Genomic DNA, 17,626 nt, shown 5'->3' with positions numbered 1-17,626 from the left:
ATTCCTGGGTACACCAGACAGACACGCATGACACATGCATCGTGAGGCAGTGGGCACCACTTTAAGCATTTGGAAATTAGACAGGCCGTTAACCGGTTTGGCTGAATTTTCCCATGCCGGTTGTCTGCCTCAGGCTGAATTTGATTGGCAAGTCTCCATCGTTTTCAGTAACCAGGTTTGAGCAAACGGAGTGTCTTGCCCAGCTGATGAAATTCTAACAACTGCCAGTGATTTCTCAAGAGGGTTGTAACTGAGCTAACCGGGGCAGATTTTCACAAAAGGCACCTCTCTCTGTCCCCAGGGCACCCCCCAGCCGAACGCCATCCCCCGCTCTGAGCCCCTTCGCTTCGCCAGGGACCAGTGACTGACAAACGGTTGTGTTTTCCTAACCTTCTTGTCAGAACTGGCTGGAATTGTTTTAAATGAAACTCTCCAGAAACAATCAGCCTGAGGCAGACCCTGGCCTGGGAAATTTAAGCAAATGAAAACATGGCCTTCGAATGAAAAGTGGCGGGCAACCTTAACGCTAGGCAGCATTTCCAGCTCTGCCTAGATCAGTCAGATCCAGGGTTCTGGCCCAGCCTGGGTTGGCTCTAGGGGCCACATTCCCCCAGCTCAGGGCTCTTTAGCCTGGCTGTGGGGACACCACATGTGTTTGCCTTTCCGTCGGAGGCAGGTCGGTCCCTGTTGGGGAATCTGGCTCCCAGGGAAACGCTGGGGCAGGGTGATACTGGTGCTGAGCCCTGCCCGGAGTCTGGTGGAGACTAGGAGGTGCCGAGGCACTGAGCACTCTCCTGGGATAACAGGCTTCTGCGCAGATAGAAAAGCTGAGCCCCTGCCTCACCCCTCCCTAGCCCTGGGCCCGGTGTGGCTGTCTCCCTTTCCAGCACCGCAGCAGGGCTCGGCTCAGATCTCCTGGCACCATGGACAGGGGTTCTCAGTGCAGTGATGCTGGGCTGGGAACTGGAGGGGGACGGGCTGCAGCCTCCTCCTTGGACATAATCCGCCTGCACCCAGAGGAGGGAACCCCACCAGCATCTGCCAGCAAGGACTGCCCTCTCCCAGGGCACGCGGGCATCCACAGGGCACATCCACCAAGCAGCAAGACCCACTGCAGTGAGTCTCAGAGCCCGGGTCAGCTGAGTCGGGCTCACGCTGCAGGGCTAAACATAGCCGTGCAGGGCGCAGGCCGGAGCCCAGGCTCTGAGACCCAGCAAGGGGGGAGCCCGGTGAGTGTGTTTGTAGGGGAGTGTAGCGAGAGTACAGAGGGTGTGTATACAGTACCGTGTATGTGTGTCGAGCGAGCACAGAGTGTGTGTGTGTATAGCACACTGTGTGTAGGGGTGTGTGTACAGCACTGTGTGTGTGTGGAGTGGGTGTGCATGTGTACAGCACAGTGTGTGTGTTTGTGGGTGTGGGTGTAGACTCTGTGTGTGTGTGTAAAGTTCAGTGTGTGTGTTTGTGGGTGTGGGTGTGAGTACAGCACAGAGTGTGTAGTTGTAGGTTTGTGTGTTCAGCACAGTGTGTGTGTTTGTGGGTGTGGGTGTAGAGTATGTGTGTGTGTGTGTGTAAAGTTCAGTGTGTGTGTTTGTGGGTGTGGGTGTAGAGTATGTGTGTGTGTGTGTGTGTAAAGTTCAGTGTGTGTGTTTGTGGGTGTGCGTGTAGAGTATGTGTGTGTGTGTAAAGGTCAGTGTGTGTGTTTGTGGGTGTGGGTGTGAGTACAGCACAGAGTGTGTGGTTGTAGGTGTGTGTGTACAGCACAGTGTGTATGTTTGTAGGTGGGTGTGTTCAGCACAGTGTGTGTGTTTGTGGGTGTGGGTGTAGACTCTGTGTGTGTGTGTAAAGTTCAGTGTGTGTGTTTGTGGGTGTGAGTACAGCACAGAGTGTGTAGTTGTAGGTTTGTGTGTTCAGCACAGTGTGTGTGTTTGTGGGTGTGGGTGTAGAGTATGTGTGTGTGTGTGTGTAAAGTTCAGTGTGTGTGTTTGTGGGTGTGGGTGTGAGTACAGCACAGAGTGTGTGGTTGTAGGTGTGTGTGTTCAGCACAGTGTATATGTGTGTACAGCACAGTGTGTGTGTTTGTGGGTGTGTGTAGAGTGTGTGCGTTCAGCACGGTGTGTATATTTATAGGTGTGGGTGTTCAACACAGTGTGTGTGTGTACAGCACAGAGTGTGTGGTTGTAGATGTGTGTGTACAGCACAGTGGGTGTGTTTGTGGGTGTGTGTATGTGGTGTTTAGATGCTGCTTGTAATTATTAGAGCTGGGAGCTCTGGCTGTTGGGAGTCTGAAAGGACAGGAAACAGGAAGGAGGGGGGAGAAGTTGAGGAGGGGAGTGAGAGCTACCGAGGGTGCAGCAGCAGCTTGGTAAAGAGGTTTCCACTTTAAGAATAAAGGCCTGTTGAAGTTTGTTAGTACTTTGCCTGGTTGTTACAACAGTGTAGCGTGTGTGTGTTCAGCACAGTGTGTGCATGTGTGTTTGTGGGTGTGTATCCCACACTCGTACACAGAGCAGTACCTTACACACTGTGCAGGCCCACTGGTTTCAGTGGATACGCCTGGCGGAAGGGACAGCTCAGGGAGGGTGGAAGACCCTCTGCTCTCTGAGCGAGACAAAGCCTGGGGTGAAGAGGCCAGTGGAGGAGAACATTGGCTGTTATGATCATTTGTAGCCCAGTGACACCTAGAGACCCCCCCGGAGCAGCACCCCTGTCATAAATATAAAGGGAAGGGTAAACCCCTTTGAAATCCCTCCTGGCCAGGGGAAAACTCCTCTCACCTGTAAAGGGTTAAGAAGCTAAAGGTAACCTCGCTGGCACCTGACCAAAATGACCAATGAGGAGACAAGATACTTTCAAAAGCTGGGAGGAGGGAGAGAAACAAAGGGTCTGTGTGTCTGTCTATATGCTGGTCTTTGCCGGGGATAGACCAGGAATGGAGTCTTAGAACTTTTAGTAAGTAATCTAGCTAGGTATGTGTTAGATTATGATTTCTTTAAACGGCTGAGAAAAGAATTGTGCTGAATAGAGTAACTATTTCTGTCTGTGTATCTTTTTTGTAACTTAAGGTTTTGCCTAGAGGGGTTCTCTATGTTTTTGAATCTAATTACCCTGTAAGATATCTACCATCCTGATTTTACAGGGGGGATTTCTTTATTTCTATTTACTTCTATTTTTATTAAAAGTCTTCTTGTAAGAAAACTGAATGCTTTTTCATTGTTCTCAGATCCAAGGGTTTGGGTCTGTGGTCACCTATGCAAATTGGTGAGGCTTTTTATCCAACATTTCCCAGGAAAGGGGGGGTGCAAGTGTTGGGAGGATTGTTCATTGTTCTTAAGATCCAAGGGTCTGGGTCTGTAGTCACCTAGGCAAATTGGTGAGGCTTTTTACCAAACCTTGCCCAGGAAGTGGGGTGCAAGGTTTTGGGAAGTATTTTGGGGGGAAAGACGTTTCCAAACAGCTCTTCCCCAGTAACCAGTATTAGTTTGGTGGTGGTCGCGGCCAATCCAAGGACAACGGGTGGAATATTTTGTACCTTGGGGAAGTTTTGACCTAAGCTGGTAAAGATAAGCTTAGGAGGTTTTTCATGCAGGTCCCCACATCTGTACCCTAGAGTTCAGAGTGGGGGAGGAACCTTGACAACCCCATTGCACACCAAGACCCTGGATAGGTGTTTAGCTCTCGATAGTATGCGATCACTGTCCCAGCCCTGGTCAAGCGCCCCCTTCTGGACACTCACCAGGCGGCTGTGTTTGCGTCCCAACACTGGACGCGGGTGCTTTGGGCATGTTGAGTTTGAGCACAGGCCAGAACCTGCCTCTGGCTTTGGGTCTCGAGACACGTTCCCAGGGTGCCGATCCTCCATCTAGCACCCTCTTCTGAGCGCTGGGACTTTGCAGCCCAGCTGCTCAGGCCCTCAGACTCATGCCAGCTCCCCCAGCAGCCTCGACAAACCCCTCCCAGAGCTCCATCCTGCAGGCACTCTGGAGTACAGTTAACCCCTGCAGGGACACCCCACAGTTGAAGCAGGCAGAGACCTTGCATGGGGTTTCTAACACAATCACACTTTACTTTAGACAGCCCAAGACATGTACAGATCTAGGCAAAATACAAAACACAAGTGTTTGGATCCCCACCTCCCATTCCTCATCACTCATAGCATTCTTCTGGATTTGAATCCGTGTCCTCTTGGGGGTCCCGGTCCATCCTGGGACTCCACTTCTCCAGGTCAGGCTTCTCTCCCGAACCTCACTGGCCTCTCCAGTCAGCTTCCTCTAGCCTCCTCTCAAAGTCAAACAGTTCCCTCTCCCTCCAAAAGCCTGTCGCTTTGTTCCTCTCCCAGTCCCATCATGGGCCCCTCTGAGATTTTACATACTAGTTCCCCCTTCTGGGGACCAACCCCCATCCCTGCAGACAAGCTTGGGCCAGCTGGCTCCCCTAGGCTTCAGCCGTGCCACCAGACTTCCATTTAACAGGAAGCTATCAGTGCAAATGACTCTCCATTGTCCCTGGTCTGGGAGGGAGGTGACAGATGGCTGGCTCCATAGCCACTGGCCCATTCAGTGCCACAGCGATTTCACAAAACCCACCGGACTCATCAGATCCCCCAAAGTAGCACAAACACTTAATTGACTTCATAGTTTATATATTTGTATATTTCGATACATAGAAGAGGAAGCCAACAACAGTATTCCCAGGCCTTTCTGGAATCAAATGCCCACGTACGCACCCCTATGCTCACACGCAGGTACCCATTAAACTCAAAGTATTGTGTTTGACATTTCTTAGCCCAGAAGGATAATCCAAAGTCAGGGGACGTGGGAGCTGCACAGGAAGCGTTGTTTAGCTAACAGCGTCTGGCCGGGTGTCTCCCTCACTGGCTTGGCGGGGACGTGTTTGTCTGAGTCTGCACAGGATGGGGAAACACAGCTGCTCCCCGTTCCTTCTACTCGGCTGGATGCCATCACCTGCTGTCTACATCACTGCTCAGGGCTGGGCAGGGTCACCTATGGCGCTTTGCAGACTAGGTGGGACATGGCTCTGGAGAAGAGCCTCAAAGGGGGCGGCTCGTCCCCGGCGGGAAGGACAAGCATGCCGGGACATGGCTCTGGAGAAGAGCCTCAAAGGGGGCGGCTCGTCCCCGGGGGGAAGGACAAGCATGCCGGGACATGGCTCTGGAGAAGAGCCTCAAAGGGGGCGGCTCGTCCCCGGCGGGAAGGACAAGCATGCCGGGACATGGCTCTGGAGAAGAGCCTCAAAGGGGGCGGCTCGTCCCCGGCGGGAAGGACAAGCATGCCGGGACATGGCTCTGGAGAAGAGCCTCAAAGGGGGCGGCTCGTCCCCGGGGGAAAGGACAAGCATGCCAGGACATGGCTCTGGAGAAGAGCCTCAAAGGGGGCGGCTCGTCCCTGGCGGGAAGGACAAGCATGCCGGGACATGGCTCTGGAGAAGAGCCTCAAAGGGGGCGGCTCGTCCCCGGCGGGAAGGACAAGCATGCCGGGACATGGCTCTGTGGGGAGCTCAGGGGAGTTTCTGTTCTCCTGGCTCTGCAGCAGGAGAGGAACTGCCTGTGCCCCTTGTACCAGCCATAACAGACACAGGTCTTTGGGGTCCTGAACTCCTGCCTGCGGGATGGGCCCTTCCTGTGCTGGTGGCTACTGAGGAAACTGGGAGGTTGTCCCAGCTCCCTGGAAGGAACTCTCCTACTGGGCCATGGGGTGGTGGACAGCCTGGTCTAACCAGGCTACACAGGGATCAATCTGGGCCTGCAGGGTAGGGCTGGGAATTTCAAAGATGCTGAGGGATCTGGGCACCCCGTTTTCCATGAGAACAGAACATCTGCTCCCCTAGACAGCTTTGCAAAGGCCCCCAAGGAGGTGACCCCGCTGTGGTACAGACACACACCCCGTGGGGACCTCGTGGGAAAAGGTGCACTCGGGGGGCTGCTAAACCCACTGGATCCCAGCAAAGCTGCCAGCAACATCAGACACCTCTTCCCGTGTCTGGAGCCTCCCCTGAGATGGGCTGTGTCAAAGAGCCGGGAGCAGCTTCCCTGGAGTGTCAGATCCTGCTCCAGGGAAGGACAAAAGAAGCAGGTTTCTGTTAAAGGCTCAAAAGTCAAGCTAGCAAGAGAAGTTTGCAGCTATGTGTGTGGGTTATAGAGCTGGGGGCTGGTCTCCAGGATTCTCCCCTCACAGCTTGTCTAGTTGGGGACAGACAGGGAATGCGGCTGGAAGAACCCCTGGTATTTCTGCACCCACCGCTTGTCAGGGTTGGCACAGATCTCTTTGCCTATTCGAGTCTTGAATCTGCAGGAGGAGGAGAAAGAGCTGGGTTAGCAAGGGGCTGTGTCGAGACTGGTCACTGTTAGAATGACGGTGGCATCAATTTTCAGAAGGGCTCCGCAGGTGAGATTTTCAAAGGTGCCTCGGGGCTAAATCAATGGGAGTTGGGGTCCCGCTCCATATGGCTTTGAAACGCTCACCCAGCCCCCACAGCTGGGGGCCAGATTGGCCAAAGAGCTCAGCGTGTTGGGTGCACATTGCCTGCTGAGCTCACCCGAAAACCCATCCCCAGCTGTGGTGACCTGGCCCCAAGCCTGGGTTTTATACCTGAGCCTGACAGCAATGGGGTGGCTCCTGATTTACACCTCGGGGCATGAGAGCAGGGTCAGGCCCTGGCATAGATGCAGGAATGTCCGGAGTGGGAATCCATTTCCCCATGGCTGTTTGCGGCCGTCTCTGGACTCAGCCGTGTTGAAGGTGTCTCTGGGAGCAGAGTGCCCGGTGCCAAGGGCCTTTAACTGCTCTAAGAGCCACAGCCAGGCTACTGCGGGGTCCTCATGGGCTGCCTCACAGAAAGCCAGGACCTGGATTCTAAGCACCCCAAATGTCTCCCTCTGCCCCAGAGAAGGCAGCAGGGCTGGGTGTCCATTCAGGGGCTGAGACCTGGCACTGCCATGGGGCTGGGCTAAATCCGAGTGCAGGGCAGAGGTGGCCGGGGGCATCCCAGGGAGCAGCAGGAAAGGCCGGGAACGTTCGGCCACAGGGAGTGCCAGCATTTGCAAAAAGCCCTCGTCTGTGCAGCTTTATCATCTGGCTCCGGGGCTAGCTCAAGGTATCGACCCCTCCCCTGGTGCGCCCCACCTTAATCCCCTCCTCTCTCCCCCCACCCCTCACTGTCACCCTCTCCTCCTCCTTCTGGCCAGCTGGCCTCTCTCAGTCCCCTCCCGCACGTCTCTCATCCCCAGGAGCCCTGTGCGTGGGGATACTCACACCATGGCTGGGTAGGAGCACTCGGGGCTGGTGAGGTACCAGCCAAGGATGTTGCCTTTCTTGATCCTGCTTGTCTGGAACGTGAAGCAGCACTTGTCCGGCGCGCCAGGGGCCTCTAAGGGGGCAGAAAGCAGCCCAGATGAGGGTGAAGTTGGTTAGATGGGACCCCATATCCCCTCTCTGGGCCTCCCCAGCCCTGGAGCAGGGGGTGGGGGATGGGCGAGAATCCCCAAGAGTTCCCTCACTGAGGGTCCCTCCTGGGGGCAGCTCCCTGAGGACGGAGGGCCATGCTGCCACTGGCTGGAGCGACCCCTCTGTAGTTCCTGTCCCGTGCCCTGTGGGCTGGGACCAAAGATCCGAGTCACCATTCACTGACGTAAATCCGGACTAGCCCCAGCAAAGCCAGTGGAGCGGGCTGGGGTCAGCGGGATCCGAATGAGACCCCAGAATAACTTGCACCACTGCTCACGTCGTCCCTGGATTTGGCCTAGAGCATCCGCGCGAGCTGTTCCTGCCTGGCTGGCTAGTTGTGGCCCTAGGTCACGGTAGCTTGGGTCCGATTCTCCCCTCACTCAGCTCACCCCCAGATAACCCTGCTGAGTTAGCACGTTCCCAGCCATGTAAATCAGCGCCTGCCCTATTGACGCCAGCGGCCAGAAGAAGTTTGCCCTAGTGAGCACTGCAGCGGGCTCTGCTCTGCCTCAGCCACACGCCTGCCAGCTCGGCTCTCCTGGCGGGGTCCTCGCTCTGGGGCAGCTGTCAGCAGCTCCTGCATTTGCAGAGTCCAGGCAGAGTCCCCTGTGTCCTGCCCCCCATATCCCAGCCATGCCCTGACACCTCTCCCCATCTTGACCCTGCACTGAGATCCCGTGGTGCTCCCAGAACCAGGTCCCGTCTCCCCATGCAGGGGAAACCGGTACTGACTCTGAGCCAGGCTCTGGCAGCAGAAGGAAGCCAGCAGGAGAAGCGCGCAGACAAGCCTGGCTGCCTTTGCCATGGTGAGATGGAGGACGGTCCTGCTGGGGCTGGTGAGCAGGATTCAGCTCCAGAGGACCCCTCTGGCTGGATCTGCCTCCCTGGGCAGCTTTTATCGGGGTGGTCTGCTGTGGGCGGATAGGAAGGGATCTGGCTTCAGCTGCATGCGTGGACGGGAAGGAACCAGCCAATATCCATTTCTCAGTCCACAGAGAAATGCGGGTTTTCTTTCTTTCCCAAATAATCCCAGTGAGGAAGTGATATGTTCCCTCTGCTTTTAGTGCTGGAGACCCTCCAAACTGTCCCACAGCCAGGAGCTCGCCTTGTTATTGTCAGCTTAAACTGTAACCGCAAACCTTATCCTCTGCCTGAGCTTCGCTGTTCCTAGGGTTTCTCCCTGCAGGCCCCCTCTGCCCCTTCCCCTAGCCTCATGCTATTTTGTGCTCTGGACTTTGAGCTAAGAGGATCCAACTGGTCTGATGGTCAGTGTGAGTCAGGAGAATGGCTCTGCATCTCTATGCAGCGTCCTTGTAGCTTAGGCCCTCTCCAGATCCCCTGGGCGGAAGGGACCTCACAGGATGTCTGCAAAAGGAAGGCACAGAGCTTAGGACAGGTGCCTGTGCTCCCCAACTCATTAACCCTTGAGTCACTGCAGCAAAGCACACCTAGAGAAACACAATGATCCCACCTCTATGACTTCTGACGCCTTGTCACATCTAGCTGTAAATGTCACAACCCCCTGAGCCACGTGGGCAGTGTGGAGAACCATGGACCTGTCCATGTAGCAGCGCTTGTTACCACGTGGATGATTGTGACCTCGATCCAGTGGGAGTGTGAGCAAGGGCTAGGCCTGGGCTCAAGGACGGTCAAGAGTGAGGAGAAGCCCCGACCCTGGCAGTAAAGAGTCTCAGGACCCCACGCCCTTGACTTGCACCAGCTGGGCTGGATTCTTGCTGTTCACCTGCAGGAACATCTCAGGTGAAGGCAGATCAGCCTCAGACAGATCCACTCTGGCCCACCTGATGCGCCTCGGGTGGCACCTGGAGGTTTCCAGCCGCGTCTCAGCAGCACTGGGCCCGGGCTGCTCGTGCCCTCTGATCCTGCCATGCTGTGCTGTGGTGGCTGCTTGGGCCAGGCGTGGGTTAACCAGGGCACGACTGGGGCACTTGCACAGGGCCCTCATCTCGGGGGGCCCCCAACCACCAGGAAAAAAGACGACTGCACGGTGCTGCGCCACTCCTTGCTCCAGTTTGGCCGGCCGCCCCGGGGCGTGACAAGGGGCAGGTCAGGGGTGGCTACGCCAAACCTGAGTGGCGTGGGGCCACGGGAGTGCGCAGGCAGTGGAGCTGGGTGGCTGGGGTCAGGAGGAGTCGCTTTAGCCCAGGATGGGGCCAAAGCAATAAGCCGGGGGGGGGAAGGGCCAGGAAAGTCCCAGGGTGGCACATGAGGGGCCTGGGGATGAGCTGGTGGTGGGCTCTGGGGTGAGTGGGGAGCACTTGGGGGCAGTGGGGTGAGGGGTTATGGCCAGTGGGGTTGAGGCGTTGAGGGTGGCCTCGAGTGGGCTTTATGTCAGGGCAGCTGGGGTACATGGGGGCTGGTCAGGACAAGTGGGGTTGGTGGAGGGTTGGTGGGGTATGTGTGGGGTGGGAGGGGCCTTTGGGGGTCTGGGTCTGGGGTGGGGAGAAAGGGGCATTCTGGGGTCATGTGGGAAGGGGTACGTGTAACCTGGGAGGGGCATTCAGGGGTCTGGGTGGGGCATATAGGGGGCAGGGGTGCTTTGCTCTTTACTTTACAGAAGGTGTGTGTGTGGGGGGGGGCATTTCCACAGTGCAGAGGGCCCCTGGTTTCAGCATTGTTCCGACAGAAGCCCGGAAGGTCAGGAAAGAGAGCGAACGGAATGGGGAGGACGTGCCCTGCGGGGCAGGAGAAGACGGGACTGGAAAGCTCACACTCCGGGAGTTGATGGCTCAGCCATGGGTCTGGTTCCCATTTCTTGTTTGCTCAGTGTCTGGCTAAGAAAGGCGCGGCGGTGATGGTGAATTCTGGGGCCTGGCCATGGTGGCAGCAGCCATGATGGTGATACTGATTGGCACTAGCTGGCTCCCATAAAACACTCTCCTTTCTCTGCCCAGCCAGGGCCAGGGCCAGCTCCCCCTGGATTCTAAAAATGAAAACTGGCCACTCCAGGCTTGTATTAAACTCCCAAGGTTGCAGCTTTTCTCTGACCTTGGCTTGGTAAACGCTGCCACCACCCAAGTGAAAAACTGCCTCTTGAAAATCCTGGAAAACTCACTTGGAAAGTTTTCTCTGAGGCCCCTTGGCTTTTCCACCCCTCCCTCAGGGAAGCTAAGAAAGAAAACAATCAAAAAGGAAACACAGCTGTTGCCACCAGCTAATTGAAAAACATATGCACAGACCATCTGAGACACAAAACCAATCAGATTCTTAAAAAAGAATTTTTTATTAAAAAAAAAAGAAGGAAACTCATCTGGAAAATCCGGCTATTGCTAGATTTTATAGAGCAACTGGAAAGGGGTTAAACCAGGAATGGCTCTCCGGAGTCCAGCTTAATGGTACAAAAGGAAACAAAAATACCTGAGCTTAGCACAGAGGAGATCCGCAAACCAAAATAAAGAAATAAACCTGATTGCGTCTATCTAAACAGTCTCTGTCCCAGTGAATCCTTCGAGGTATGGAAGATGATTTTTCATGCCTGGTCCAAACTTTACACAGCATTCCTGCTGCCCCTGTCTCTTCAGCCAAGAAAGAACAACAGAGAGACAAAGGGAAAGCTTTTTTTCCCCATTTTAAAAAGTTCTAGCATCTTTTGGTCAGGTGCCCACTCCCTTTCCTTTACTTGGGGGACTTTTTTTAACCCTTTCCAGGTAAAGCAAGCAGAGAACAGCCACCAAGAGGGACTCTATAGCTAACTGGCTGGCTGGGTGTCCATAAAAGGGAGCTACCTCCCCCTTCATTTATCACAGAACAGAACTCCATTCCCTTACCAGCTGTAGTGACAACCTCATTCCGTCAGAATGAACCAGCTGGATCAAATCTGTGCCTGGTCCATTTATGGACATTTTCTCCCGTCAGAAAACCATTCTTAGAACATTTCTGTGACCTCAGCAGGACCCTTGAAAATGCCTGATCAGCTCTTTCAATATAAACATGGTGAATTGCATAATTTCTTTGACTCAGTTTTGTGGGGGGTTTTGCTAATGATTTTGCAGTTCATGCTTGTGGGGTCTGGATGGGGTGGGGTTGGAGGGTTCTGTATGTCAGGGTGGGGGGAGAGACCCTCTTTGGTTCCATAGTCAACCCAGCGAGGCTCAAACTGACATGATGTGTGCCATATTAGCAAAACTGCAAGGACCAAGCCCTTATTCAAGGTTTAATGCAAGGGACATGCAAAGCTCCTGCCAAGCTAAGAGCATATTCTAGGCACAAGTCTAGCACTCGGGCATCACCTATGAGTGCTGTTGTGATAACTGGGCCTAGAAATTTACCCTAATTGTGAGCTCAACTGCAAAAAGGGAGTAAAAGTTCAGAAAATGGCACAATAACCTGTAATAACAAACGCCGATGGGAAAAGGTAGAACAGGGAGACAGACAGATTGAATTAGTCCAGATAAAAGGCCTCCTGATGTAGCTCAGTGACTGTGTTAAGATGATGCCTGATATACAAGAGAAGTGTGGGAAAAGGAATCAATGAACCAAAATTGGTGTGTCAGACATTAGGCCTAACTGGTGAACAAAATAATGAGGGATGGGCTATTCCACCCATCACTTGCTTTTGGGGTCCTTAATAAAAGAGAATTAAAGAGGAAAATTAGCTAAGGGGTGTTGACTAACATATGCTGGCTAGCATATAAATCTATATCATATTAATAATATCTATTATCCACACCATATATTATATTCATATGCCTTAAGCACCAATAACTTTAAACATAAATATTATAACAGTGATATAGCGTAAACTGGCCTAGCCCATAATCCTATTCACTTATGCCAAGTATCCCAGAACACCCTGCATTTGCTGAAGCAAGCATTTGGCACAAGCAGATAGGAAATTGTCAAAATCAGGATACATTCATTTTATGTATCTTAGTACAAGCTTGGGAAGAGCCCTCAAGGATGAACAAAGATAATGCAGGAACGGAACCAGTTTGGGACCTGGGACAAACTGATAGGTTGGATTTGAGTGATGTGTAAAGTCATGTGTAATGTGCGAGATCATATAAATAATCCCAGCTGAAATGTGTAACTTGGGGAGCACAACTTCTGTGTAAAGTTAATGTAACATCACTGCATGGGCAGCTCTTCGGAGATTGGCATCATATAGAACCTTCTTCCTGTGCCATACTCATAAACCTGGTTGACTCTGGCTATATTCCATAATGACCCAAAGTGTGTTCAAACAACAGACTCTGTAATATATCAACAGGGAAAATGAACACAACAATTGCTGATGGAAAGAAGGGGAAGGAGCATGATTCACCATCAGGACTGCCACCCCCGCTATCTCCTGGGACCCCGGGTTTTACGGTAACTCTATTGGGCCTTGGTTGCCCTGACACTGACAGATGTCTTGACCAGACTGCGCCAGAAAGAGAGATGCAGAGGACATCCCCACCTCCACCAGCTTCGGCTGTATCCTGAACACCCACTGGGACATGAGGCTTTGTTACGTACCACCCCTTTCAGGGGTCCTTTTTCTTCCCCATCTTTTCTTTTCTTCTCTATCCCTCCCCTTTTTTTCCTCCTGTCTAATATGAGTCTGGCTTAGCCGGCCAAGACAGTATATTCTGAACACTGCTGTAAGCCTCTGAGCAGCGAGGCAGATAAAAGCAACGTCCTAAGCAGCCCGATGCTCGTACGGGTTTGCCAGGTCTTGGACTGGCTGATAAGATCAATCACCATGCCTGTACTTTTCCCGCAGTGAGATTTCAGCTAAACCAGACACAGAGGCCGCAGTTTCTATCATTGCTGTTCTTTCCTCTTCCTCTTTTGCGTGTTTCTCGTTTTCTCTCTTAGGAAATGGGGCAACAGCTGCAGCCCAGCTCAACCAACTTCTCATGTCCCCCAACAGAACAGTTATGACCATCTTTGATCTAGCTAAGGGACTGTCAGATAAGGGAGGTTTTCCTTCTAATCACTCTCACCAGTGAAAGGGAAAGGGACCGGGGATGTTGTTAAAACAAAAACCTTATTCAATACTTTACATTTCAAATGCTTTAATTCTTTTTCCTTCTTTTCTGTATCTTAACAAAGGGTTAAAATGATTTTTAATGGCATGTTTGCCATGGTATTAAGCAGGCTGATGTCTCTGTAGACCATGCCCTGACCTTTGTTTAGCACTGTTTCATGCTGGATAGTGATTGGGTCATGTTAACACCTTTGATGTATCAAACCAGCTTTGCGAGGATGTGGCATGCCCTCAAACTTGTGTTTGATACATCATCCTCCCTGGCCTGTGAGGCCGTGGAGGAGCAGCGGAAAGTCCAGGGGGTTTCAGATCGGGGACATGACTGAAGCTTGGAAGAAGCCAGTTGTCACGGAGTGTGGGGGAGTCCAGGCCCTGCACCCCTCTTCCTGGGATCCACTGAGACTCTCAGCCAGCCAGTAAAACAGAAGGTTTATTGGACAACAGGAACACAGTCCACAACAGAGCTTGTGGGTACAACCAGGACCCCTCAATCACGTCCTTCTGGGGGAGCAGGGAGCTTAGACCCCAGCCCTGGGGTTCCCTGTGTTCCTCCCCCCAGCCTCCAAACTGCCAACTAAACCCACCCAGCAGGTTCCCTGCTGCAGCCTCTGTTCACATTCCTGGGCAGAGGTGTTACCTCCCCCTCCCCCTCCTGGCTCAGGTGACAGGCTCTCAGGTCTCCCATCCCCAGGGCACATTCCCAGGTCAACACTCCCCCCTCCCTGCTGAGTCACATCGTCACATCTCTCCCCCCTTCGAGACTGAACTGAGCGGGGTCACTGTGACCAGTGACCTGGGGAAGTTCGGGGCCCCCTCTCCGGGACAGCGCATCCGCTATCAGGTTGGCACTTCCCTTCACGTGGACCATGTCCATGTCGTAATCCTGCAGGAGCAGGCTCCATCTCAGGAGCTTGGCGTTGGCTCCTTTCATCTGGTGCAGCCAGGTCAGGGGCGAGTGGTCGGTGTACACGGTGAAGTGCCGCCCGAAGAGATAGGGCTCTAGTTTCTTGAGGGCCCACACCATGGCCAGGCACTCCTTCTCGATGGCCGCGTAGTGTTGCTCCCGGGGTAGCAACTTCTTGCTCAGGTACACGATGGGGTGTCTCTCCCCCTTTTCATCCTCCTGCATTAACACCGCCCCCAGTCCCGTGTCGGAGGCGTCGGTGAACACCACAAAGGGCTTGTCAAAGTCTGGGTTTGCCAGAACTGGGCCACTGACCAGAGCCTCCTTCAGCGCCCGGAAAGCCTCCTGGCACTGCTCGGTCCAGACCACCTTGTCTGGCTTCCCCTTCTTGCATAGCTCAGTGATGGGGGTGGCTATGGCGCTAAAGTGGGGCACAAATCTTCGGTAGTATCCTGCCATCCCAATAAAGGCTTGGACCTGCTTTTTGGTGTGGGGAGCGGGCCAGTCTCTGATCACCTCCACCTTGGCTGGTTCCGGCTTTAGGCGGCCGCTCCCCACCCGATGGCCCAGGTAAGACACTTCCGCCATCCCCACCTTGCACTTCTCCGCTTTTACAGTCAGCCCAGCCCCCTGGAGTCGGTCCAGCACTTGTCTAACCTGGGACACGTGGTCCTCCCAGGTCTGGCTAAAGACACAGATGTCATCAATATACGCCACGGCAAAACTCTCCATCCCCCTCAGGAGCTGGTCCACCAGGCGCTGGAAGGTGGCCGGCGCTCCCTTGAGGCCGAAAGGCAGGGTCAGGAACTCATAGAGCCCCAGAGGGGTGATAAAGGCTGATTTCAGCCGGGCATCTGCATCCAGCGGCACTTGCCAGTAGCCCTTTGTAAGGTCCATGGTGGTGAGGTACCGAGCTCCTCCCAGTTTGTCTAGGAGCTCGTCCGGCCTGGGCATGGGGTAGGCATCAGATACAGTGATGGCATTGAGCTTCCGATAGTCCACACAGAACCGGACCGACCCGTCCTTTTTGGGGACCAGCACCACCGGCGAGGCCCAAGGGCTGGCAGATGGCTGGATCACCCCCAAAGCCAGCATGTCCCGGACCTCTCTTTCCAGGTCCTGAGCAGTTTTCCCTGTGACTCGGAAGGGGGAGCATCTTATCGGCGGGTGCGACCCGGTCTGCACCCGGTGGACAGTCAGATTAGTGCGTCCAGGCTGGTTGGAAAACAGCTGTCGGTACGGATGCAGCATCTCCCTGACCTCAGCTTGCTGGGCAGGGGTTAGCTGATCCGAGAGGGGAATTGTTTCCAGGGGGGAACCAGCTCTGGTCCCAGGGAATCGATCTACTAAAGGGTCATCTCCCTGCTCTTCCCACTGTCCACACACGGCCAACACCACATTCCCCCTGGCATAATATGGCTTCATCATATTCACATGGTACACCCGGCGGTGGTGCGCCCGGTTCGACAGCTCCACCACATAGTTTACCTCATTGAGCTGCTTGACGACCTTGAAAGGGCCCTCCCAGGTGGCCTGTAGTTTGTTCTTTCTCACTGGGATGAGAACCATCACCGGATCCCCAGTGGCGTAGGCACGGGCCCTTGCCGTGCGGTCATACCAGACCTTCTGCTTCTTCTGGGCTCTGGCCAGATTCTCCCTGGCCAGGCCCATGAGTTCAGCAAGTCTCTCTCGGAAGATCAGGACATACTCCACCACTGACTCTCCATCGGGAGTGGCCTTCCCTTCCCACTCGTCTCTCATCAGGTCCAGGGGGCCCCTCACCCTCCTTCCATATAACAGTTCGAAAGGCGAAAATCCGGTAGACTCCTGTGGCACCTCCCTGTACGCGAACAGCAGGTGAGGTAAGTACTTGTCCCAATCCTGCGGGTGCTGGTTCATAAAGGTTTTCAGCATCATCTTTAGCGTCCCGTTAAACCTCTCCACCAGCCCGTTGGACTGGGGGTGATAAGCTGAGGCCCAGTCGTGCCGGACCCCACATTTCTCCCACAAGCACCGGAGCAGGGCCGACATGAAGTTGGAGCCTTGGTCTGTCAAGACTTCCTTGGGGAACCCCACTCGGCTGAAAATGGTCAGGAGCGCATCGGCCACGGTGTCTGCTTCAATGGAAGCTAAGGGCACTGCCTCGGGGTAGCGGGTGGCAAAATCTACCACCACCAGAATGTATTTCTTCCCCGACCGGGTCGTCCTGCTGAGAGGCCCCACGATGTCCATGGCCACCTTCTGGAAAGGCTCCTCTATGATGGGCAAAGGTCTCAAAGCCGCTTTCCCCTTGTTCCGGGCCTTCCCCACCCTCTGACAGGGGTCACAGGATCGGCAATACTGCCGGACCGTGGTAAAGACCCCGGGCCAGTAAAAGTTCTGTAGCAACCTCTGCCGGGTGCGCCGGATTCCCTGGTGCCCTGCGAGGGGGATGTCATGGGCCAGGGACAGGAGCTTGCGGCGATACTTCTGGGGGACCACCAGCTGCCTCCTGATCCCACAGGACTCTACTTCCCTTGTGGGAGCCCATTCTCGGAACAGGAACCCCTTCTCCCACAGGAACCTCTCCTGGCAGCCTCTCCTCATGGTCCGTACCACCCTGAGGTCGGCCAGGTCCCTGAGCTTCCGCAAGGAGGGATCTTTCCTCAACTCGGCCTGGAACTCAGCAGCTGGGGAAGGGATGGGGCCCGGTTCCCCCTCAGTGGCCAGGTCTGAGGCCTCAGCCTCTCTGAGCCGTGCCCCTCGGCCCTCCCTTCCCACCAGGGTAGGGTCCTGCGCCTCCGGTGCGGTACCCTCCCCAAGGTCAGGGAGCAGTGGCCCTCGCCGGCTCTGGCTACGGGTCACAACCAGGGCGGTCTGGGGCTTGCTTGGCCAGTCCTCTAGGTCTCCCCCCATCAAAACTTCAGTGGGCAAATGGTGGTGCACCCCCACATCCTTGTGGCCCTCCTTGGCCCCCCATTTCAGGTGTACCCTTGCCACGGGCACCTTAAATGGGGTCCCGCCCACCCCTGTCAGGGTCAGGTAGGTGTTGGGCACCACCCGATCTGGGGCCACCACCTCGGGCCGGGCCAGCGTCACCTCCGCACCCGTATCCCAGTATCCATTGACCTTCCTCCCATCCACCTCCAGGGGAACAAGGCACTCTCTCCGGAGGGACAGCCCCGCGCCCACCCTGTAAACTGAGCGCCCTGAGTCCAGAGCCTCCAGCCCTCTGGTGGAGCTGGCCTGGGGTACTCTTCCCTCCGGGGCAGGTGGTAAACTGGCAGCCCC

General features: G+C 54.7%; 1 protein-coding gene across 1 annotated transcript; it reads right to left on the bottom strand.

The window, feature by feature from the left end:
• Positions 1-6,196: 6,196 nt before the first annotated feature.
• Positions 6,197-8,265, bottom strand: LOC125623784 (C-C motif chemokine 13-like). The gene is made up of 3 exons (XM_048823672.1): positions 8,193-8,265; positions 7,269-7,383; positions 6,197-6,302 (listed from the first exon to the last, which is right to left on the bottom strand). Exons 1-3 carry the CDS (start codon positions 8,263-8,265, stop codon positions 6,197-6,199), a joined length of 294 nt encoding a protein of 97 aa, XP_048679629.1.
• Between the last annotated feature and the right edge of the window lie 9,361 nt (positions 8,266-17,626).

The sequence above is a fragment of the Caretta caretta genome, chromosome 17 (assembly GCF_965140235.1).
Source record: "Caretta caretta isolate rCarCar2 chromosome 17, rCarCar1.hap1, whole genome shotgun sequence".
Taxonomy (NCBI): Eukaryota; Metazoa; Chordata; order Testudines; family Cheloniidae; genus Caretta; species Caretta caretta.
This window is presented reverse-complemented; position numbering and strand designations above follow the sequence as displayed.

What these genes read in the sequence shown, in the direction of transcription:
- LOC125623784 (XM_048823672.1), bottom strand. Translation starts at nt 8,265, where the DNA reads ATGGCAAAGGCAGCCAGGCTTGTCTGCGCGCTTCTCCTGCTGGCTTCC. An exon ending in CTGCCAGAGCCTGGCTCAGA is followed by an intron (nt 7,384 to 8,192) that starts GTCAGTACCGGT and finishes CTGCCCCCTTAG; the next exon opens with AGGCCCCTGGCGCGCCGGAC. An exon ending in TGCTCCTACCCAGCCATGGT is followed by an intron (nt 6,303 to 7,268) that starts GTGAGTATCCCC and finishes CTCCTCCTGCAG; the next exon opens with ATTCAAGACTCGAATAGGCA.